The sequence below is a fragment of the Bolinopsis microptera genome, chromosome 9 (assembly GCF_026151205.1).
Source record: "Bolinopsis microptera isolate Bmic1 chromosome 9, MBARI_Bmic_1.0, whole genome shotgun sequence".
In the NCBI taxonomy this organism is placed as follows: Eukaryota; Metazoa; Ctenophora; class Tentaculata; order Lobata; family Bolinopsidae; genus Bolinopsis; species Bolinopsis microptera.
Genome location: NC_087080.1, coordinates 4,246,836 through 4,270,593, shown reverse-complemented (window position 1 = coordinate 4,270,593; position 23,758 = coordinate 4,246,836). Strand labels below are relative to the sequence as shown.

The window sequence follows — 23,758 nt, the reverse complement described above, 5'->3', positions numbered from 1 at the left end:
AAGTCACTGAGGGTGTCACAAGACACGATTGAGGTACTAGTCCCATTAAGAAAGCTTTGATAAACGGTAAATCAACAGAATAGGTCATAGGATACACTTTGGAATATTTTTAAATAGAAGTTTTTGTGCTGTTTCCTTGGCTGAAGTTTCACAGTTTTGATCGGATGTTTAACCTGTTTATCCGATCAGTGAGATTGACACAAGTCACCATCGAGGTGATAGAAGTTGAATATTCGGAGAAAACTTTGATGAAAGGAAAATTATGAAAATGTCCTACTATACCCAATACCGGTAGACCTTGTCATACGTTGTATGACCCGCCGCGCACGAAGTGCGCGGCTCCCACTGTATCGTCAGGACGTCGTTTCACCTAGTGAAACGACCGTGGGTGTCACAACGTGGTACAAGGTAGACCATCTTCAAATATCAGCTTTCTTCGACCCAAAGGCCAAAATTCGCTGTTTTTGGATAATATTAATTTGCTTTTAAATCTTCAAATAGATCATTAAGTTATGTATTTCGAACAGCGCAGGAGAGTCAAAATAAAACACAACATATTTAAGGAAAGTTTATTCGATTATTAGCAATACTCGACAGGGGCAATGGGGCTCTACAACTAAAATAATTACACTATTGACACTGTGTGAAGACGCCCCCAGCGCGACACTTGATTAAACGTCCGCCAAGATGTCACAAATTCCAAACAATTGCACCATCCAGCTTGTATTTAAAATATCAAGATATTTTCTCCCTGTTGCCGCGATTTAATACATGGAGCACAACAATTAGCTGGGGACTCTTAACAAATCAAGACAAATTAACATAAGAACAATATTCGAGGATCTCAGAGTTTGTCAAGGCTCAAATAATGAAACAGAAATTTATCTAGAGTGTCGATCACGCCTCCACTCATTCACAGGTGATAGTAGAACTTGGAGAACGAGTCGACGGGAAAACCTAAATATTTGCTTCATTCTTCAAACCTTGCAACCTATTTCTAAGGAGGATTTCACGTTTCAACATGTTGCAAAAAGAGAAAAAAATTGTAAAAGTGCTTGTTCAATTTCGAAACAAAGCACAGATTGGGTCCGATGTGAAATGGATCACTGGAACTTGGGCGAGGAGTGAACCAACTCACGCCAAGTTCCTAACGGTGATCAAGATGGTAACATTCCGATCGGATTCCCGACGGGGCCGTTCCTGTCCTGCAAGAACGTGGCACGACTGTTGTCACGGTGACGTTTTCGTCGTCAAGACGATCTCGTGAAATGTACGTGACAAGAGCCGCGCACAAATAAGTTTCCAGTAACAAGATATTAAAGTTAGGAAAACACACTGTTATCTAAAACATGAAAAGTATTTTAACCCGGACCGATTTTATAGTCAACCGTTAAAATAACCACGAGCTTAGCCCTAATAACATCGGAGCAACCAGACTTATTGTAGAGCACCCATTCACCCAAACAAGAAGTTCAAAATCGAAATCATATGCGTTAAAATAACATATGATACGCAAATATTCAACACACATGTTTGATGGCCAAAAAAGTTTAGAGTGCGGATAATCTAGTTAGGCTCCTAAAACCTGGCTGCTCGTGGATTTAATAAAAAAGACAACCAAACTGTCTCACGTTCAACAATCCAACGGACTTCATAATTTAATCGTGCATTCTCATGGACATCACCACATGACGAATCTATCGCTCAATTCTGGAGCTTATCAAATACCTCAGTCTCACTAGACTCGTTCGTAATAAAACTGAAAATCACGTCCCATACTGCACGTGCTTCAAATTCCCACATATTAATAGCAAAAACCGATCAATCGTACATTCAGTCAATACTTCCTACAATCAAATACAGTAATTCATTTAAAATATCAAGTATTGGGACGATTTTCAGTTTTGATGTTAAAAATCTGACGATATTTCTCAGATGTTTGTCTGACATTCAACCAAAAACATTTGGCAAGATAGCAAACATTACCCCTCCATCCAAAACTATTTTGAAGTAATAAGAGTAAAAAAAGAGGAGATCGAACCCAAACTTGGGTTACTAATCAACTAATCATGTGTTAATTGAGTTGGAGGGGTAAGGTAAGCAATGACGTTGCAGCATGCCAGCAGTGCTACCACCTACGTCTGTGTATGAGAAATTTCATATAAAATTTAGGCCAATTATTGTCATGGAGTTCGACCTACAAACACATTGCATACAAATATCATTTTAAAAATTCCATGAAGTGGCAAGGTTCGTTTTATGCTGCCTTGACTCCGGCTAGGCAGCGATGGTGACAAGAAATTGTCACGACGACAACAATGTTGTCGACTAAATGAAACGGTTCGTGGTACAATTCTTGACAACATAAAACGAAGCCTACCTTTCTGCATCATCATACACATTAGCAAAATGTTTTAAAAATTTTTTTTCTGAAATACGACTCGAAACAAAAACATTTGTTTCTATCAATGAGTGTTTGCTTAAAAAAGTTAGCAAATACTGTGGATATTGATATCCAACTTGCACTTTTTGACCATGCCAATAACGCATGTGGTGCACAAGCAAAACTATCTATACTTCCAAAAGTTTTCTACTTATAAAGCGAAATTCAAAGGCTCAATATCGATCAAAAATGCGTCTGATTTGATTTCTAATCACGGGTTTCTTCAGCAAATGACAAAAGAACAGTCAGTAAAATTAAAACTGATACTTTTAGTCGGGTTGCAGAAGAAACCTGCGCTTATTTACGCTACAACTAAAAATGGGTCGATAGTCCACTCTTACACTGGCCTTAAAAATACACCAGATTCTGTCGCCACAAACTTGAGCGACGGTGGTATCTAGGATCTATCATTATTAAAAACTAACACACTACCAAATGGCCTGGACAACGGTAATCAAACCCAGCGATAAACGCGGCAAGTCACGATCATGCGGTTATATCTGCACGTGCAACACCATCCTTCACGCACGCCCCGTTCTTGTGACGCGCGAGGAAAGGTATTGCACGTGTGGATGACCAGCATGAGAGCACCTTCAACATGAACAGCTGCCGGTAGTATGCAGTAAAAAAGTCTACAGAACGGACAAAATATCGAACCTAACGATCAATTAAAGGAAAGCTCAAACTATTTTTAACAGTATCATTATAAAAGTTATAGAAACTTTAACTAGGGAAAATTAATAGCATACTTTTACTGTTTATGGACTTTTAAAACTATTATATCAATTTTTTTTCTTGCTATAAATAGGGTAATATTTTGAATAAGTTAACTTGATATCATATAATTAATAGTGAAGCAAAATTGATTAAACCACAAAAATCTTAAATGAACACACACTTCATCTTGTAATAAATAGAAATATGGGTTTACCGACCAAAAGGGAACCTTTTTGGTAACAATCCATATCAAGGTTCTTTATATGTTGCGCTATATTCCGCATGTATTTTGTACAAAACTTTATAAAAACATTTACGTAATGTTATACCAATCATCTTCGTCGGAAATGAAGAAGTCTGCTTTCTCCGAAGTGGGTGTAAGTTCCGGAGTCGATTCCTCTTCTTCCTTCTTCTTTTCGTCTGAGAATGGAACTGTTATAGGCTTGGAATTTGTCGTGTTAATAATTATTCCGAAACAAAAGAAGCCGTTTGTGGACTAATAATCTTCAAGAATAAACGACTAATGACCTTTAAAACGAGGAATGTGTGCTATCGATTAGCGAATAACGTGATTTGGCTATTGAAAAATGCCGTCACCTTTCAATACAATTAAAGCCCAATAAGTGACTCATGCTTTGGTTAAAGGCTAATGACATGATATAAGCCTTAGGCCTTTGTATATATTTCAGAACCGGAAATTCAAACATATGTGCATTGTGCAATGGGAAAGCAGCTTCTTAATGCCCGGAACTCATTAGTAAGTACTTATTTAATGACCTTTTGGCAATTTGGGAAACGTAATAGAGGCCGATATACTACAGTGCTACGCTAACAGCAGGGTAACAAGAGAGGTTAGAGTAGAGAAACTTCCTACTACTCATCATTACAGTAAATTATGCGACATTTAGAGCGGTTAGAGGGCCCGCATATATTACCGCCCCTATTTACAGCCCTTCTAAGGAATGAGTCCCTCGTTATCGCATTGTGTGGTAATTAGTGTGGCAAACTTTGGTATCTGGCCAAAATACACCATCCAGTCACAATGAAGCAAGACCGGCCCCAAAATACGACTAAGCCTGGTGTGTAAGATGGTCAGTGTGTGACATTACCCGCTGAATGCTCGGTAAGAAAAATAAACCATGTCCACAAAGTAAGAATAGTCAAGATGTATTTACTTTCTAATTCTAGTTGTTGGGTTATGTTTAGGTTGTCAAGAGCTTCGGTGAGGCCGTTGAGACCAGAGTTGAGATAGCGGTAATGCTCGTTGGCCTTGGCAGCGAAGTTTCCCAGGTTTGTTGCACTCAGTGTGTTCCTTCGGAGATTAGCCGGTGTCTCCAGGACGTTGTCAGTTCCTCTACCGGTCACCCATGGATGTGCTAACACTTCTGACGCTGTGTATCTGAGGAAATACATGGTCAGCTTATCCGATCGGTATATTCCTCTTCATGTTATTCAATATACACAATTTTGAAATGGATCAATTTGAATAAATCTAGCTTAGGATTTCTTACCTTTTTCGTGCGTCTTTAACAAGAAGCCTCTTGATAAGGTCTTTAGCATCTTCAGAAACAGAGCTCTCAGGGGGGAATGTGATTCGACCGTATGTAATATTCTGGAAGAGTAGTTCCTGACAGACAGCACAAGCTTCACCGTCATCCCAGCCACAGTTCAGGCCGCATCTTCCTGTGAAGGGAGGACGACCGAACAGCATGATGTAGAGGGAGATGCCCAAACTCCACATGTCACAACGCTTGTCGTATGTGCTCTTGTGTCCAATGAAAAGGTCAACAACTTCCGGGGCCATGAATTCAGCAGAGCCGACTGGGGAGTCCAAGAGTGGAGTGGACAAATAAGGGATGTCAAGTTTTTGTCCTCCTAGGTCGAAGTCACATATCTTTACTCGGGTGAAGTCGTCTGGATCGTTGCACAATAGGTTGTCAAACTTGAGGTCTCGGTGAGCGATACCTGAAAATTAGTGAATAAGAAAATTGATTTCTTTATTGAATTTAAGCGGACAGTGTAAAAGTTGGAACTTGCCAAATACACAATAATTTGATAGAGAAAATATGCGCGCGCGTGCGCGCAATGTTTTTACTAAACGACCGCACTGTGGGCTTTATATTCTAGAAAGAACGTCAAATGCCGAAATATTGTACTTTAACGCAAATAAAACTAGCAAAACTCTACGAAAAATGCGCAAACGTGTCGAACAGAAGAGTGGAAATAATACCTGCACTGTGAAGATGCTCCAAAGCAGATGTAATACAGTACAGGACAGTGCTGGCTTGTCTCTCGTTAAACATTTTCCTCTTCTCGATGTGATCGATCAGGGCTCCACCTCTCATCATCTCAAACACTAAATAAAACCTAGGAAAAAAACTTGTTAATTGCTAGAACAAATACATTAATTATCAAAAAACTTTCGCTTTACGTCTTGAACAAAAAACAAAGTATAAATAAAAATGGCGACACTGCGCTTGAAAGAAAATGTAGATGGAAAACTCACTCTTCTTTTCCTTCGTAGAAATCCTGGAGCTGAACGATGTTGGGGTGACCTGTACATCTGTACAATATCTCCACTTCCTGGTGAACTCTGGCTCGGGTGTATCCGTTGTACCACGTATCTTTCTTGATTATCTGAACAGAGAACACGTGTGAAAACTTGTATTATGATGCTACAATAGCTACTGGCTGTGAGCTACTAAACAATAGTATCAGATCATGGATGACGTAAGACCCGAAACTTAAACACGATATACCGATCTAATAAGATTAATGAGTAGATGTACTTACTTTGACGGCGAATTCGTGGCCAGTTCTAATACATCTACATAGTTCAACTTGGGAGAAGGCTCCAGAACCCAGGATCCTTCCTGTTCTTTCGTAGCAGTCTGAAAAATATATTATTAAAAATCGGGTGAATTGTTAAAGAAGCTTGATGTATATGGTAGTCATAAATAGCGACCAGACATTACAACATAACTTCTTTTATTCGTTGATCGATAATAAGTATTCATGAGTAATGAGTATTACTCTTTAAAACTTATTGAGGATAGGACTTGTTAACGTTAACAGTGAGTTACTTTCGGCAGGGTTAAGCCACCATACCATAGCATATCAGGCTATCAAACCAAACGTCAAACACGTCCATGTTAAACAGTGCCGAATTTAATGACGAAACTAATTTACCTTCGAAGGATGCCCCAGCAAGGGTGGTACCCCGGCGACGTTTCCTTCTTCGTTTCTTCACAGCGATCTTGATATCGATGGAGTCGTCCGGGGGCGAGCCAGAGGACGGAGAACTTATACCGCTATCATAATCTTCTGTCTTCTTTGTGCTGAAAGATTAGCAATGGTTAGCTCTACCAAAGGTTTTAACACAGCTAGATCTGGCAGCTGCAGAGTTGCTGAGTAGCAGCCATAATTAGACACCGAGATGGGGTCAAATGTTTAAAATCCGGGTCCTGAGCTGGACAAATAGTTACCAACTTGGCAGGTTTCCCTGCCCCTGCTAGACCCCGGAAGATGGCTGTAAATTTTGTATATTTTTAGAACAAGTTTACAACAACAACACCATGTTACATGCACTCCCACTCTGGCAACCCCATTTTGTCACCACTATTTACCTCTCATCATCTTTGACTACACTGCTCGCAGCCACTTCTACTGTGTCATAAAGGGAGGGGTCGTAATCAGGTCCAATAACAGAATCGCTCACGGCGAGCAACGACGCCGGATCGTAATCGTATTTAACGGAGGATATTAGGATGCAGGGTGGTTCGTGTCGGAGTTCCTCGTCGCCACTGCTGGTAGTCATGGTAACGTGTGCGGTGGTGGGCGGACGAGCTAACTCGGGTATACTTATAGGTGTTTTAAAGTCTTTCATTTTGTCGAGCGGAGATTTTGAGGGTGAAATGTAGTCGGAACAGGACATGTTGGGGATCTATATAGAGCGTTGCGGGTTAAATTTCACAAAGTGTGTCATATCGATTATAAAAGGAATAACATTTGACAGTTTCGATTAGGCCGTAGCAACGATGGGATAACCCCGACAAACTAAAAATCATTTTAAGACAACACAATCTTACCCATGGTCAATGTTATGATAAAACATCATTTGCAAACAGACATTTAAAGGTAAAGCATTTGATATTTAATCACAAAGTTAGTTGTCAAAAAGGCGATATGCGACAATAAAGAACACGCGTAAATTACTCAGTTACTCGCGCTACGGTCAGGCAGAAACAAGGCGATCTCTTGCAGTCGAGACAATTATATTGTTGACGGATATCTGACAGAGCAGCTAAATGCTCATCTAGTATGTTATCAGCTGATCAGTGAGTGAGCTGTCTAGGATACTACCTCCGCTAGTTATGTGATCACGTGACAAGGCACAACAAAAATGCTGAGTAATTTCGGCGAACGAAGTGTTGCCCAGACAAGTAAATGTTTTAGTTAGACTAACAACTATTTTATTTAATGGTTAAATAGTTCGCCGTTATTTAAATTGGAACATTATTTACTAATATATATAAATATAACACAACATTAAATTGGGGAACACATCCTGTTTGCCGTTATATATGAGGGAAACATTTGTAGTATGTAAACATGAAATATGGATAATATTACGCATATCACAAATTCTTATCCGATCGAAAAATTACTGAAAGAAATCATGTCACCGGGGTAAAGACATATCCGATATCAAAACCGGAAAAGAGAAACCTTCGGTTCTCTCGATAGCGGGTCGTAATGAGCATTTATAGGGCTTTGAGACCTTTAATTGAGTTAAATACGTAGCTGGTCTATTAAGTGGGAAGCATTATCTTCATTGGTAAATGGTAATCTACTCTTAAGGAAGTATTTGACCGGCCACTAATAACTTGAAGCGTCAATCACACCCAATTATTGCTGAAGGAGCAGCTATCTCTCGTGTTAAATGAGTTATAGCGAAAATAAAAAAGAAACGAGCAATGAGTAATGAGTAATGAGTAATGTACATAAGCTGTACTGCTGCTATACGATAAAGAAAGTAAGATAAACTGTACTGCAAGAACGTACAAGTTTGCACTAACTGTCTTTCTGGAGAAACAAGACCAAGATGCTAGGCTGTATTTTGGAAGGGGAAGAAGGAAGGGCTCGCCTCACAACTGATTGTATTAAGTGTCGCAGATCTATCACGAGTCTCAGGTAGGGTTGATTACATTATTTTTTCTCGGTCGATAATAGCGGGTTCATGCAATGAGCATACGATATCAATCAATTTACTGCTAGATAGGCGTGGTCGCCATTCGGATTTATCACGGTCCAACAATCCCTTGCTAATGGGATTCTAGAGCAATATATTAGTTTTGAAGCCAGACGCATAAAAACGTAGCGTGATCAATTTACTAAGTTGCCTGGTGTCTCTCTCAGTGTACAGTAACACTATTGGAGCAGAAATGAAACATTTTCAAGCTCATTCAAATAACAATGACGTAAATTCCTAAATTTTTAAATTCTCGACCTCGTACAATGATGGGATGGAAGTGGGCAAATTAATGAAGATAGCGTAGAATGGAGTTATCCGTAATGTCCAATACCATGCTGTGGCATTGTAACATGCATTGTCAAATAATGACTAATGATGAACAAAAGAAATTGGTAATAAAAAAGTAGAGTAGCACAAATTCATTAGCCACATTCGTCACTCACACACACACACAAACACACACACGGTAACATCAAACTGTGTGTAGGCACCGGTTCTTTCATCGAGTAGTTAGTACATTTGTTTACTAAAGGGTGGCCAGGATCAGGATGGATATCGGAAATTACATCGCACACAAAAAGTTACACGAAATGTGTCCACCGCTAATATCCAAGTCAGACTAAGTGGCACCGGAGGAAGAGGGGGAAAATGCGGAAGAGGCGCGCTAGAGGTCTAGTTTCTAAAAATGGCAATACAGTGTTTGTAACGCGACACTTGTTTATGGACCAAGAAATTCGATGGGCCACCAACTATAGTCGGGCTTCATGTAACCGAGTGTCATGCAGGAATATACTCAAGGAAGATAGACACAACCCATCCCAAACAAAGCAGCTCAAGTCGAGAAGTGAGCTCTATATGTTCCATCCAGAACGAAATCGTAGAAATAGTCACAAACGACACAACACTGAGCCGGACAGTCCTGCTACTGAATTGTAGTAACAACGATAAAGCTTATAACAGTCACACGAAACAGTGAGAAGTGTTGACAGCCAAATCAACCCCTACAAAAGGATAAAACGTTACTCTTATGTGCCCGTGCTAAATTATGTCATAGTCCGAGAGACGGAGTTGGCACTCCATCCCAGTATAGCTGGAGGAATGCCAATGCGAGCTATGTGACTATTTTGCTAAGGTCTCCCTGACAAGACATGATTTTGAGTAACGGCAGTGACTGTTGGTACTTGGGAGAACTGAAAATAGCGGAAAATCCTGACATATTTATGAAGCTGGAATGGTGTTTACATCCTGACATGTGACAGGATATGAGAAGAAGACAAGATGGGCAGGTAATAAACTGTACATTTTAAACAGCCGTTCCAAAATGTCATCATAAGTATGAGTGTTATCATTATCGGTTCGTTGATAAGGCAAAGCCATAAAAATTTGACATGTTGTAATTGCTAAAACCGCATATACATATATAGTCACGCACTTCAGATAATAATAATATACAGTAGATAATTGGAAACCACTATGATGAGAGGAAGGAGGTAGGACATCAGGATGTTCACAGGGCACTTAATACTTATGGGACCAATTTGCAGATAGTTTATGGGACTATAATGTGACATTTGGCCTAATTTTGGACCTCTTATGGGGTCAATTTACAAATAGTGTATTTATAGTGGCATAAACATGATTAATTAATTTATCAGAAGCGTTTCCATTCCCAAGACTCAACAACGTGTGTTGAGCATCTAAAAAACTCAATAACGTGTGATGAGCAAAGAATAGCCGACTAAAATAAAAAAAAAACCTGCTGGATTACTAAGCCATCTATCCGATGACATGCACGTTCCTCGACGTCTTATCATTTCTAGCCATGCTCCATACGAACATTATCACGTGATTCAAGTGTGATATTTCTATGAGATATCAGTAATCAAGCCATGAGTTATCGACAGAGCACACACCATCATGATTCATCTGCCTGCTATAAAAGATTGGATAGGATCTCCTCATTTGAAATTAAGTTTGCCCAATCTGTTGGATTAGCCACATACCCAGCGGCTAACTAGGAGCAATTAGGTGTCATTATGTAATCAATTCCGCTAATGGTTGACGCCCAATTCATGTTACTGCAGCTTCTCAATACTCGAATTATTATTTTTTATGCAAAATTGACTCTACATGATATTAGATGTTATATTCAACGGCATATGGAAGCTGTATACACATTAAAATAAAAATATTCATTAAGGTCGGAACAAAGAAAGGTGCAGAACTAGCGGCTGGAGCACGTGGTGCGGCCAATGCAGCCAGGGAATAATCGTTCCACTTTCTACTGGGAAGACCAGATATAGCTCAATATAAATAGCTATATTAGCAGCACGTGTCATACTAATGTGGTTATGGGTTGATGATCATGTTCTGAAAGGGCATCCTAAACTCTTAAAGACATGGTTGTTAAGTGGTCTTCAATTTCTGGTTTATGCGAAATTAAATTGCAAAACTTAGAGAAGGTAGAAACTTGTGACGGAAGCAGAAACGATTTCCCCGAATCCCCAATGGCAAAATGGTTACTTTGAACTATAAAATTAAAAACATAAAAATATTAGGGCAGAAACAGTTTAACTTATAAACGAGCACGCCCTTAACTTTAGCAGACCATAACACAACATTGCACTTGTTTTAACAGCTAGAGAGCTAGAGTGAGTCAATCGATGATCTAATAGTAGAATTACAGCAGTTCAAGAGAGGAAGCCTTGCTGTACTGCTCTCGAGTGCAACAACACTACCCTGGCCAACTCGTCACTTCTCCTCGACACAACCACGGACAACATTAACAAAGGCAAAGTGAGCTGATTAGTGACAGATTACAGAACACAAGTTTTAAAGCTTGGTGTGAATCGCTGACTACTTACAAAATAACGTCATGGTATGCTTATATACACTGAATATATATGAGAATATTCTGATGGAATATTATATCGGGTAGCTCATGTTGGCGGGAGTTACATCACCACGTACTGAGGAGCATATTTACTTTTCATGCGGTGTAATTTCAAGAGTTCTGTCCCGTACACAGCAGTCTATACAAGACTGATGAGAGGTAGGAGGAGCAGGAAAGAGTAAGTAAGTGAGAAACATGGCAATGATCGAGGAGAAGAGGGACCATTATAATGGGAATAGGGTGGTATTGTTTAGGGACCAAGTTTGATAACAAATCGGCGGTAAAGAAGGGTGGTTAAACAAAATAAGGGTCAGGAAAGTGTATTTATAGACGTGACTGAGTTGCTCGTTAACCAAACCGTGGAAACAGAAATATGAGAGTAACACGGAGTCGGGACAATACGTACATCTAGTGTCGCGGACGTGAGGACGGCAGATCCCTCCCTTTGATGAGGGGTGGAAATTTGCGAACACAATAACGGTATTGTTGTTGGACTTGTGCCAGGAAGAGTTGAACTGTACCACCTCAGGGTACGGAACCAGGACGTAGGAGTAGTAGTGTGTAATTAGGGTATAGTTCATACCGACAAGTTCAAAACCACCCAAAATAATAAAATCAGACAATATATATTGTGTTGTGTTGTTGGCCAGGGTATCAATAATCAACACAATGCATCGGAATAATTTTTAATTCTGAGAGCAGGTGCAGCTGGATAGGACAAAATCACGAGCTTTATAATTGGGCCGACAATGCAAATTTTACACTTCGGGAGATGTGCCGGCCACCGGGCAGGAAGAATTGGCAGCTTGCCCACTTTAGTTAACTTCAGCTCGTGGCTACTGACAACAACAGGAACAATTCATTATCTTGGTGGTGGGAAAATTGGATAGGAGAACAAAATTGTGGAGCAGTATCAAAACAGTTCATTATTTGAGATTCTGTCAGTTAATTAAAATGGGCGCCAGCGAGTTGATTATTTGAGTTTCTGTCAGTTAAAATGGGCGCCTACTCGACCCACGATATGAGCCTTTGATATAGCATGACATAACTATTAGTTATAAGTTATTCTATCAAGGTTAATATAACACGTCTAGATTCACAGTGGCCACTCTCCCGGTATCTCTGTTACTCGTTACAGTGGTGTCTTGTACAGCCTCTAAACCTGAACACCCACTACCACCCTAGATTAACCATCTCCATTCTCCACCTACCCCGAATATAGTCAAATCAGCGAGTCGCATAATCTGCGAGCAGCTATGTAGGTGAACAAGCCATGGTGGGAATATATTACATGTAACTAACCTGTCGACGGTGGGTTGGTTTAGTTCGATACACATGATGATATGATCTGGTTGAGGATCTGGTGAAGCAGTGACAGAACTACGAAAAGATGGAAGAGAAGCAACTGGGTCAAGTGTTTGAAGACTACAACTGAGCTTGTGGTAGCGTCAGCTGTGCTTTATAAGTTGTAGGCGAGAGAGAGAGAGAGCAGGCGAGAGAGAAAGCTGATTGGGTGAGTGGGTGGTCATGTGATGGGGTCACGTGGTGCCAACTAGTCTTATTATCACGTGACGCCGCTTTAATCTATAGTAGAGTATAATAGAGCGAGAAATCCAATCCCGATACAGCTTGCCACTGAAAACATTTACCCAATCAGTGCACGAAGATCGCCTAATAGGCCCCTGTTGTTTTTCTGAACCATATGATGTTTCCTAATTGCATTGCAAAGGCCAAAGGGTTAATAGGCCCCAAAAACCGCGTAAATTGATTACATTGGTTAAAACTGAGAATTAACACCCGGGTGTAACTGGAGGATATAGGAAGCTGGTTGTTACACGAGACGAATACTCGTGGGAGGTCTTGTGTCTGTAGGCACGTCCGACAATCCGGAGATACGAGATACATATCTTGCACTATAACTGACAGGGTGTAAACTTCAGGTGGGCATGTGACAAGAATTGGAAGAATGTGTCGTGAGAAGGTTTCCTGGTAAGGGGCCAGACCACTAGACCTGTTCCTGCACTTGACAGGTTCCGGTCTTCTTTAGACCAAATTAATGGGGCCAATTATTGACAGCTCTACGATATTTCTACCTGGAATTGGCCCTGAAATTTCCTGGCTAAGATGCCCGAAGGTAGATGTCTGGTTAATGGAAATTATCCCTCTAGCTCTATAATATCCCTATAATATATATGCTAAATCAGCGATTATGTCCCCAATATCCTAGCAAAGCTTACTGCTTACAGTTTAGGAATTGCACGACCTACATACCGGGCCGCGATCAATCGTTTGAGTTACAGCAACATCTGGGGCCTCAAATTAGCGATTATCTTGCTGATAACACCTTGTAAAACTTATAAAGGAGTCCGACTGATACAAAATAATAATATCTGTTATACTAAAAGCAAATCTGGTACCTCCCCCGTACATACCTGATAACTACCCTCGCACGAAACTGGTAGCATATACTGACCTTAGCTTAGTCTTTGAAGATTGACGAGTATATGAAAGTAGATTAAATCCTACTACACGCTGCAAGAATTTGAAACACTTTCAGAAAAATGGCTCTCTCGAGTTTAAGCTAACAGCTCTCTCTAAAGTTTAAGTCCAGAACCTGACCAATCCCGCAACTGAAAACATCACGCTACCAGAGAAGCAGTCTCGTGACCTCGTCTCGACCAATCTCCGTTTACGGGAATCTTGTCGAAACTCCAAATCGTGTCTTAAGTAGAGGAGGTGGGGAAGGAGAGATAGTGAGAGCGAGAGAAAGAGTAAAAGCAACAACCTATGAGTTGAGTTCAAAAGTTTTAGAACAGACATACTCGGGACTCGGGAGTATGATCGTGGTAATTTATTTAACGAACATCTGTTTTACGTCTGGGAATGTTTTGGACATCTGTTTATTGAATAACTGTGATGCGATTTTCTTGGAGAAGAATGAAAGATGATCCACTGATCTGAGTATCCCCCCTATCTCTCATCTTGTATGGAACATATAAAATGATATATCGGGAGAGAAAATTGGAATATAATCGCTTAGACACATAACTGTCGTGGAGTTTGAAGCTTTTAAGGTGTCCCCGAGATGTGTACTTGATTTTCTCTCCGCTATGTCGCATCATTTTAATCATATGGTGGATAAGAGAAGCTGTACAAGGTTTTAAAGGTCCAGAATCACGTGGAGGAGTTTGAATATTGTGTTAAGAAAAGTCTTTGTTTGCGACCGTATGACTTAATGCAACTTTTGGTAAGCAACTGACTTTGGGCCATCTGCAAAGTGCTCTAAAATTTTAAATTGCAAACTCATATAATTGCTTTCTCCGCCATCATTCATAAACTTGACATTAAACGGTCCAAGGGCGCCGGGAGGGTAGATTGGAGAGAAAAGTTTGGCAGTTTTAAGAGCTCTAAATTGTTTCCTGGATTGGGGCAGGCCCAGGTTGTAGAGAAGCTGACAGGATTACATGTTTTACAAGTGTTGCGCTAGTTGGATTGCGTTTTAAGGCGTGGTCGTTGGAGTGAGGGGCTAATTTCTTCTGGTGATATGTTTAGCACAATATGATGAATAACAGAGCTATGACAGGCAGTATTCATGCAGCAATGAATGGTTACGTTATCTCTGAGCTGTGTTCCTTAACGTTGTGATGATTTATCAGTATGTCCTGTGGCTACTCTGTGACAGTGTGAAGTAACAATAACCTCGATCAGTCACAATGGTCGACATGCCATTACGGCTCAGCGTCAGTCTTTACAATCTAGATACGACATGGTACAGAAACATCAGGCTTTTGTCTTAAAGCTAAAGAATGTATTCAGTACTACTATCCTCAGTTGTTTCTCCGATATGATCATACACACGAGGGAGTTTTTTGATTGAGTCACATCTTGTAAGTTGGTGAGGCCTAGGCCATTGTTAAGCATGGAATAAATTGGTAAGTTGGTGTTTTCACAGCATGTACTAATGAGATCCAATTATTTCATACGACGTACACACAGTGAATTTAATGAATAACTTATTATATTGTGTATGATGTCTGATGGTAAATCAATCTAGTAGATCATAGAGATTAGAGCTGGGCGTGCTGCTATAAAACTAATCAGTACATTTCACACTGGGTCAGGGCTGGGGCCAGCCTTATATCACCTATCTCATTTGGTGTTGTGTGTCCTAAATATAAATCCTTACATAGTATTGGTAAGGTGTGGTGAAGTTTCTAACATTTTACAGTATGATGTGATTATCTTCATTAGAATTAATAAAAGTCAACCCCTTTGTTTTTAAGTAGAATGATGTGCCAATCACCCAACAGTTGGTACAGAATGGTACCTAGGTCCCCTATCCAAACAAAATTACACAGAGTGATCAATCTAGCTTCTGGTGTGTTCAGTGTACGCTAATTTTCAGATACAACATGCTTGTTAGGTCCGTAATGTTTACGTAAGCCATTAATATGATACTGCCTATTATGTCAGGAACACAGAATGAACGCAGAATGAACAGAATCTTAATTTAATTACTGTACAAACTGTAAATAGTTCAAACTACTAGTGAAATACGTAAATCACGTTAAGTCCGGTGTACACAGTATAAGTTTACACAGTCAATTTCCTCCCTGTGAGAAACAGCGGGAATCTTCAATCTAACCTAGCGAAGGTCTGCTCAGGAGGATATTGGATTATCTGGTTAACTCACAATAACCTAATTTAATCTACATTCATATCTAGATTTCACTTATTGTCACGTGTCACGTGTGAGGCAACATTAATCAGCGTAATTTGTGACACCTATATTAGCAGTATCTAATACAGGTAATACTTGTAAGTTAAATAATAAATGAAACATTGACGTGACAACTGTGTATAAATTAATGAACAATATGTATTCTACCCGGAGTGTAGATTGTACAAGCTCTGAGAGCATCTCCTTCAGGTATGGGTGCATTGTAACACACTAAGAGTATTGTACATTTAATGGTCGATCATGCGGGATCATTTACGGATAATGACCAATGCTAAGGGGCAAAAATTGATGATAAACGGTTTGTACAATCTTTAGGCTTGTTGAGCGAAACAATTATCATTAAGTCTGGCAACTGTAGCACCACATTTCAAGTGACATTTGCACTTACAAATTTCTTGATACCAGTTCATGACCGCTTCACTGCTATTGTATTACGCTATAGCTAATGAAAAGTAGCTGAGATTCTTTTGGTTAGACACAGCCAACACCTGGTAACACCACCAATTAATGACAATAAAAGAGCGAACTTTGAGAGTCTAATGACCGACATGTAGGTGCAAAATATCAGGGCGGCGTCCAACAAGGTTCAATCCTGGGTCCCCTCAGGGTGGGAAACTTGACAATTATTGTAGTGCACCAGAAAGCTTGTTAGGGCACGTGGAGACTGGAGACGGACACCTAGGGGTTAGAAAGGCGGATATTTCTGAGGGTAGTGGCAGCTGTACTTTTATAGGCACCAGGTGGTGGTGTAAATTAAAATATCTGTGATACCGAATTAAAATAGAATGATAACAGCTGCAAAACTTAGTTATCAGGAGTATTTTGTGACTAAATTTGTATTAACAGCGAGCTCTAGCCAGGCATATTGGCGATATTATAGACGTATTATATAGCAGCAGTCAACCGTGATGTGGTCCTCTTAGTAAAGTCAAAGAACAGTGCAGTATCAAAGTTTTGTTAATAACGAGGGGCACTTTCGGCGATAATTGTTAAGGTGTCCAGCCATGAACTTGATATATAAACCTTCCTGTTGAAAGGCACTCTAAGTCTAATGGGCAAAAGAATTCCTGGCGACATTACAGCTCTGTGTTCGCTAAGTGAAAATGTAGTTGCTAAAATGTTATGGTTATACGGGTGACAACAGATCGGCTACAGAATTTCTCGAAAACAGGGGATCTGGTTACATACCTATCTAGGTGAATTGGCAAAAAACAATTTCTATAGAAAAAGTGTTTCTGTATAACCACAAATAAAGACCAGCAAACCATTCTGAGCAAGCAAGTGGGTGATTGGTGATCAAGGGGACCTCATTATATATTAATTGGTCAGACTACTGAGTTATATAATATTATTTCTCCGATTAATGTTCTGCAGAACTACGTCATTACATCTTTAAGACCGTAAATCAAATTTTGCCATTAACAGATTTATGCTATCTCATTTTCGCCACGTTGTGTAATGAATTATTGTACGAGGGGTGAATATTGAGTAGAAATGTTGAAGTTTTGTGAGGCCCAAAACAAGGGTCACGGGTGTGGACATTGTAAATTAAATTATCATATAAAATTGAATTAAGTTTAACATAAAAGTTGGGAGCGCAATCTCAACTTCAGGGTTCGTGGCAAGGAGTAATTAGGGGCAAATTAACACAATTAAGGGGATTAAATTGATTACGGAAATATTACTGGGAAAACTAAACGATCAATGGTGTAATGAAACAGAAAGTTAACTATATAGAGAACTGTGCTGTGTGAACTCCGAACAAATCAAGTAGATTGACTATCATGCATGACCTTGCTATGTTTTGATCCGAGCTAACCGTGCAAAGAATTTAACGCAAAAAGTGTAAAATTAAGCTTGGCACCGAATTTCTTCACCGATAACGGATATGTGCAGAAGCGTGCACGCACGAACAATATTCCGGACTAAGAGTAGATTATCATGAACTCGTGATTCCGTTTTTGTAAAGTTTATTGTTTAATTTTCGTTGTAAGTTGTTTAATAGTGCATGTTGCAGCCCATCTCTTGGCAGAAAATGCAAACTTTCCAAAAAACATTGCTGTTATGTTCAGGGAGCCAGTTGTTGGGCACACCTCAATCTGCTTGCTAAAGATTAATAATAGAAAATGCGACCTCAACTGACTAATAATGAAAGACGCCCGCCGTCGATATCACCAAGACATAGATAGACATTCCAAAAACTTAAGAAGCAAGCAGATTTGATACACAGCATGTTCGATGTGTGTATCGTTATAACTAGAATTGAAGGAGGTATGGCACGAGTTCAAAATGGCGAGAGCGATAAGTAAAGTGAAATGAAATAATGTGCCTGTATCCCCTGCAAATGGATAGCAACTGACGCAAGTGTCACCTGCAATTGCCAGCTCAAAGTGGTTTTTACAAAAGGTGAGGTGATATCATTCAGAAACAAACCAAGTAAATGGAGATAAATGAAAACAGAGAGTATATAAATACTCATACAAAGAGGGTACACTCTGCTCGGAAGTTGGAGCTTACGCTCAAAGCACCAACACGCAGCTGAGCAAGTGAGCAGGGTGCATGCAAGATGGCGGGTCAGTTAGGAAGGATCATGTTATATTCCTGCATGACAGACAAGACAGAAACAGGCCTGGCAGGAACTTTAACCGTTATCACGGACATGAGTGTGAGTTTTTACCAGTGGGAAAGGTGAGGTGTTATGTTTGGTGTCATGTTTGGAGGGACTCCAAGTCTTACATGGTCCATTGTCACTCAATCAGTTAATTGTGCGCGGTAACCATGAAAACCCCGACAGACAATTAGCTGGGGAGGGTCACGTGGGATTTGGACTACACCACGTGACAAGCACATGAGTCGGAGTGAGAGACGAATCTGTCAACTAAGCTGATATTGTGTGATCCTGGTGGAATTCCTTGGCTCTCTGCCAAAAAGTTGCCAACTTTTCTACTGTGCCATGAGGTGACGCCAATTACAACAAAGTGAGATGCCGAGTGCGCTGACACGTACACCTTTAATTATCCGAAAGTATTTGCTATGAGAAGCTCAGTCGATCGGATTTATCTTAAAATTGAGCTGTGAGAAGCCTCAGATCCTCCAAAAGAAGAGTTTCAGTATCTGTCTTCGTGTGATTCACCAGATCAAAATGCAATGTAACTTACAGAAATTTGGTTGTGTAAGTATGAAGCCACTAAACTATCAAAATAGAGTTATTTAAGTAACTTTTAATTTCAGCCACCCAGGGAGATATTTCTGGAGACTAGACACCTTGTCATTCTGCCGATCCTAAGTGCAGTCAAGCTGTTACCAGCCGATGTCTCCTCAGCTGCTCAACTGGCTTCTGGTGTAAATTACTGTTTCCCGGTGGCATTGTTTCGCAGTTAAGTCTAATATAAGCTGATATAATAAGCTGTTACTTGAAAGTTAAAAGCAGCTTGAACATTTTCAACAGAAATCAAAGAATTTTATTTTCCATAGCTGGATAGAGTACGCACTATGCATGGCATGGTGTTCACATCTAAGTTGGACGATCATATTGTAACAAACAGATTAACTCACCTTTAATGTCAGATCATGATCACAAAACTGTCTCAGACTCTCGTACTATTACTAACACACATAAACACAACAAACAGAAGATAAACTATATTATTGAGACAATTGTGTGTTCGTTTCGAGCGGAGAGTGTATTATGAACGTTAAGTTGTCGGACGTTAAGTCGTTATCACATTATCGGCGGACCAGTGTCTGTGTCGGGAATCATGCACGTGCAATGATGCGCGTGCACGTGCACACAGTTCATAGTACGCGGATATACTCTTACATCTTACCATCTTGGTCATTTTTGTGATAATATCAGAGATGAAAGCTAGATGAGCATTTGTTTTGGATGATTTGGTCGGTTTAAAAATCTTTTAGACGGGCAGACCAATTAAGTGCAATTAAATAGCTCATGGATCACATACTATAATTAGTGGTCTGGTTTTGTGACGACAGCAATTTGTCTTCGTTTAAGAATTGTAGGAATGAACTGCATAGAGGAAGATGATTGATTTAAGAGAGTAGTTTTCAAGGGGATTTACAGAAGAAAATAAATTTAATTTGCTAAGTAAATTTACAAAGTCAATAAATCATCGATAGACAAAAATACGGCCGACAAATAAAAATCAAAAACGCGGTCTGTGGTGATAAAAAAAGTGGTCCATAAATTACGAGGATAGCTTTATGAACTATTGTTTTTAAATTGATCACGCGATTGGAAGTTAGGCTACAAATAAATCCATCCAGAAGAAAACTTTAACCATGATAACTTTAAATTAGCAAAGAGAAACTAATTCTGCAACATGAAAAACAAACGGTGATTGATGAGGAGCAAAGTGGTTTTAAATTACTCTCACATTTCCTGGAATTAGTCCAAAAATACTGGGCATGGCACCGCTCTGTTGTGAGAATGAAGTGGTAGTGAAAATCAAGCGGTAAATACAAGGTTGAGTAGTGGGCGGGGATGTTTTACGTCAGACATGGGATCAAAAGGATCTATAATCGGAGCCGATGACAAATAGTGGTGGAAAGTGCGGTTTAACATGGCCAGAAGGCTTGGGAACCATTCAGCTCAGTAAAAGTAAAGTGGTGGACTTTTAGTGGATTCGTGCTAATAAATATAAAACAAGCATGATTTATGCATGATAACCTTTAACCATTGGTGCAAAATGGTGCAACATATGCGAACATCATGCGACAGACGTGATCATGAGGCGGATTTATTTGTATTATACACGTGCATAAAATGCAAACCACTACAAAGTTTACCGCTTTTAGCTTTACAAGCACGTTTTGTGTTCGCAAGCAGGCCGGACGTGGCGGAAATCCAGAACGGAAAACAAAGAAATAACATTAATAGCATATAAAATATAATACAATTTCCGGTTGTGCATATGAAAGACCCGCTTGAGTGGGCTATGATAAGGATTGAGTTTTTAAAACGGTTCTTATCTTATCTCTATGGCTTATTTCATGGGAAAAAAGGATGAATTAAGTGACTGGCTTATACGATAAAATGGCTTAATCTTATGTGATAAAAAAGTAAATATAGAAAAGTCAGATTTTAAACTAAAAGAGGTTACAGTAACTTGTTAATATCTCATAGGATAATATATATAGCGAAACAGTGTAACTCATGACCAAATAAAATTTAGAGTAGTTATATATTAATTTATAGAATTAAACATTATAACTTGTGACGATCAGATCCAACAGGAGCCGCTTCAAATAAGTCAGCTTCGCAATAAATCTGACAAACTAATGAGATTGTTAAACTCTATCGTGAAATTCGTAGTGTCTATATCTAAATATATGTTTGTCACACTTCACAGCAAACACACACAACAATGAATTTCATACAATGAACCATTACAATTAGCTCTGACCACACACATGAACTTGAATTGAATTATATAGACATTGCTGGTCAAGTGGTCACATATTAGCATAAATGAGCTCATAATTTTCGTTCAGAAAAAGTCTCCATGAACTTGATGAAAATGGATATAAAATATAAAAAGCGCCCAATAACCATAGCGCCAGCCAAGAAATAGAAATTTAAATTTATGATCAGGAAATGATAGACTAAGATAATTGCTCCTAAATGGTTCCTGACTCCCACAGAAATGAATGTAAAATCAAAAATCAAAATGATAACGACGAACAGAAAATGACGCGAGTTCAAGAGCATTTCCATATAATAACAAAGAGCGTGAAGCGTCCCGCCATGAAATACGACGGATCCAGAGCTCCGTGCCAACTCCTAAACAATCTGTGATATACTATCCTCCCCATAAATCATGCTCTCTTCACCGGTTCATTAATCTCGCGACCCCGAGGCGCCACCCTCAGCAACACTTACAACTCAAGTTCAAGTTACTTTCAAAGTCAATAGCAGTATGTGTGCAAGGGTTTGGCATGCTAATGTTTACCTAGCTAGGTTAGATATGTTACGTAATACTTATTATATTATGTGCCACTTTATGTTCCTTCTATTCCTGCAGCTACGGTTTGTACCGCATAGCAGTGCTGGTCCGCAATTATTTACAAAAAAATGTGGAGATAAGCCTCTCGGATGGACTGAGTTTCCGGGTTTTGCAATATAAGTTTAAACTTTTGCGGGTCTTCATGGAAAAAATATTTCCTGGTTTAAAGAATGAACGTATGAAAGGGTATGAAATCTGTGGTTAAATACGACGGACAGGTATGAACATAGGAAGAAAGAATTTATGGAAATTAAATTAGTCTAGGCTTTAGATGAAACTGTAAGTCAATGAAAAAGGAATATAGTAGGTATGTGACGCTACTCACAATTAGACAACAAATAAAAACAAAGTTGTATTTGTTCCTTAAATAAATCAGGTACGCATACCTAAGACGGAATTCGTATGTCATCACGTTCATAATTGAGGAATTTAAAAACATTAACATTATTAATAACAGCAGTGAACACAATTTCGAGCACGCGGAAGAAGACATACCAGATAGTATATGCCGTTATTAATACAAAATATTATGAACCAAAATAATGGGTAACCCGTTACAACAAATACCTGAGTAGGTAAGAGACCATGTTACCAAAACCAATCAGAATAAAAAGTTCGGGTAAAAGCTCTCACATACGAGGGGATTTTAAGAGGGAACGTGATCTTGTAAGAGTCACGAGGGTGGGAAGAATGCACTAAACTTTGTATTGAGTACTTATCATGTGAGTGAGAAGTGAGAACGGAGGCGGCAAATCACGCGACGGTGAGGTGTATTATACCGATATACTGTACTGAGATATGATGTGATTTTATATCATAGGATCTCGTACACCAGATATCACATTCTTCTTTTGATCACGTTGAAATCTCGTGCTAAATATAAAAGATGAGCTAATGTTAAATTAGAGAAGCTACAGAACAGTTTGATAAGTTTTAAAGAATGCAAAAAAGCTAATGTATTTGTACGAACAATGAGAAGAAGCGGCGATTCAAATTCTAAGAACATAATATCATACTCTTAAACTTGGAATTTAAAGATTTCATAATTTGTGGGATACTTTTTATTAGAGAAACTTTCGTTTGGTAATATTAAGAAGCTCAAAATGTATTATAACTAATACCTATATATAAGCCGATGGAATACTTCAATTCAATAAAGATATGAGAGGTAGAGGGTGAGGAAGACTATAACAGTTATATGTAATATAGCGGCCCGAACGATTAATATTTGATGAAATTCATGCTGGTGCCTGGTTTTTATAATGCTCCAGAACAATCCTTCGAGGAGCAACAAGATGCATTTACTCCTAGTGCAGCTTTGACATTTCAGACCTTCCCTTTGAACTCAACAGGCGCAGAGCACGCGTAACTAAACGTGGGCCACAATTTCTGTTAAACCATTATTATACTATTATGTTATAGTCTGCACCACTTCTGGATATAATAGCATGTTTATTGTTTTACGTCAAACCGGCCAATGCTTGAACTGAAAAGAAAACAAGACGTTCGCTTAGTTCATGAAAAAACCGAGACTTGGTCACACCCCACTGCACTGAAGTTCAGTGACTGAACGGTCGGAATTCAGCACAGAAAGAAAGCGTTAAATTTAATAGAATGGACCATCTAGAGCTCGTGTGCGTCATTGGTTGTAGACCGGACGTGGTGTAAAAATATAGTTCTAGTGGCA

At 39.3% G+C, this 23,758-nt stretch overlaps 2 protein-coding genes across 4 annotated transcripts in view; one reads left to right on the top strand and one right to left on the bottom strand.

Annotated features, from left to right (window-relative positions):
* The window catches only part of LOC134821097 (mitotic checkpoint protein BUB3-like), a 73,202-nt gene that overhangs the window by 14,842 nt on the left and 34,602 nt on the right, over positions 1 to 23,758 (top strand). The window lies entirely within an intron of this gene.
* The window catches only part of LOC134820672 (MAP kinase-interacting serine/threonine-protein kinase 1-like), a 49,195-nt gene continuing 25,994 nt past the window's right edge, over positions 558 to 23,758 (bottom strand). The window contains exons 1-8 of one of the 3 annotated variants that reach the window (XM_063831182.1): positions 12,610 to 12,776; positions 6,350 to 6,498; positions 5,954 to 6,051; positions 5,667 to 5,797; positions 5,391 to 5,527; positions 4,672 to 5,125; positions 4,336 to 4,559; positions 558 to 3,580 (exon numbers count right to left, since the gene is read on the bottom strand). In XM_063831182.1, the coding sequence (XP_063687252.1) occupies positions 3,474 to 3,580; positions 4,336 to 4,559; positions 4,672 to 5,125; positions 5,391 to 5,527; positions 5,667 to 5,797; positions 5,954 to 6,051; positions 6,350 to 6,498; positions 12,610 to 12,644 (1,335 nt within the window). In that variant the 5' untranslated portion in view covers positions 12,645 to 12,776 and the 3' untranslated portion in view covers positions 558 to 3,473. Of the gene's footprint in view, positions 3,581 to 4,335; positions 4,560 to 4,671; positions 5,126 to 5,390; positions 5,528 to 5,666; positions 5,798 to 5,953; positions 6,052 to 6,349; positions 6,499 to 6,786; positions 7,126 to 12,609; positions 12,777 to 23,758 lie in introns of those variants that run through there. The other 2 variants (XM_063831181.1, XM_063831180.1) reach the window with 2 other exon arrangements.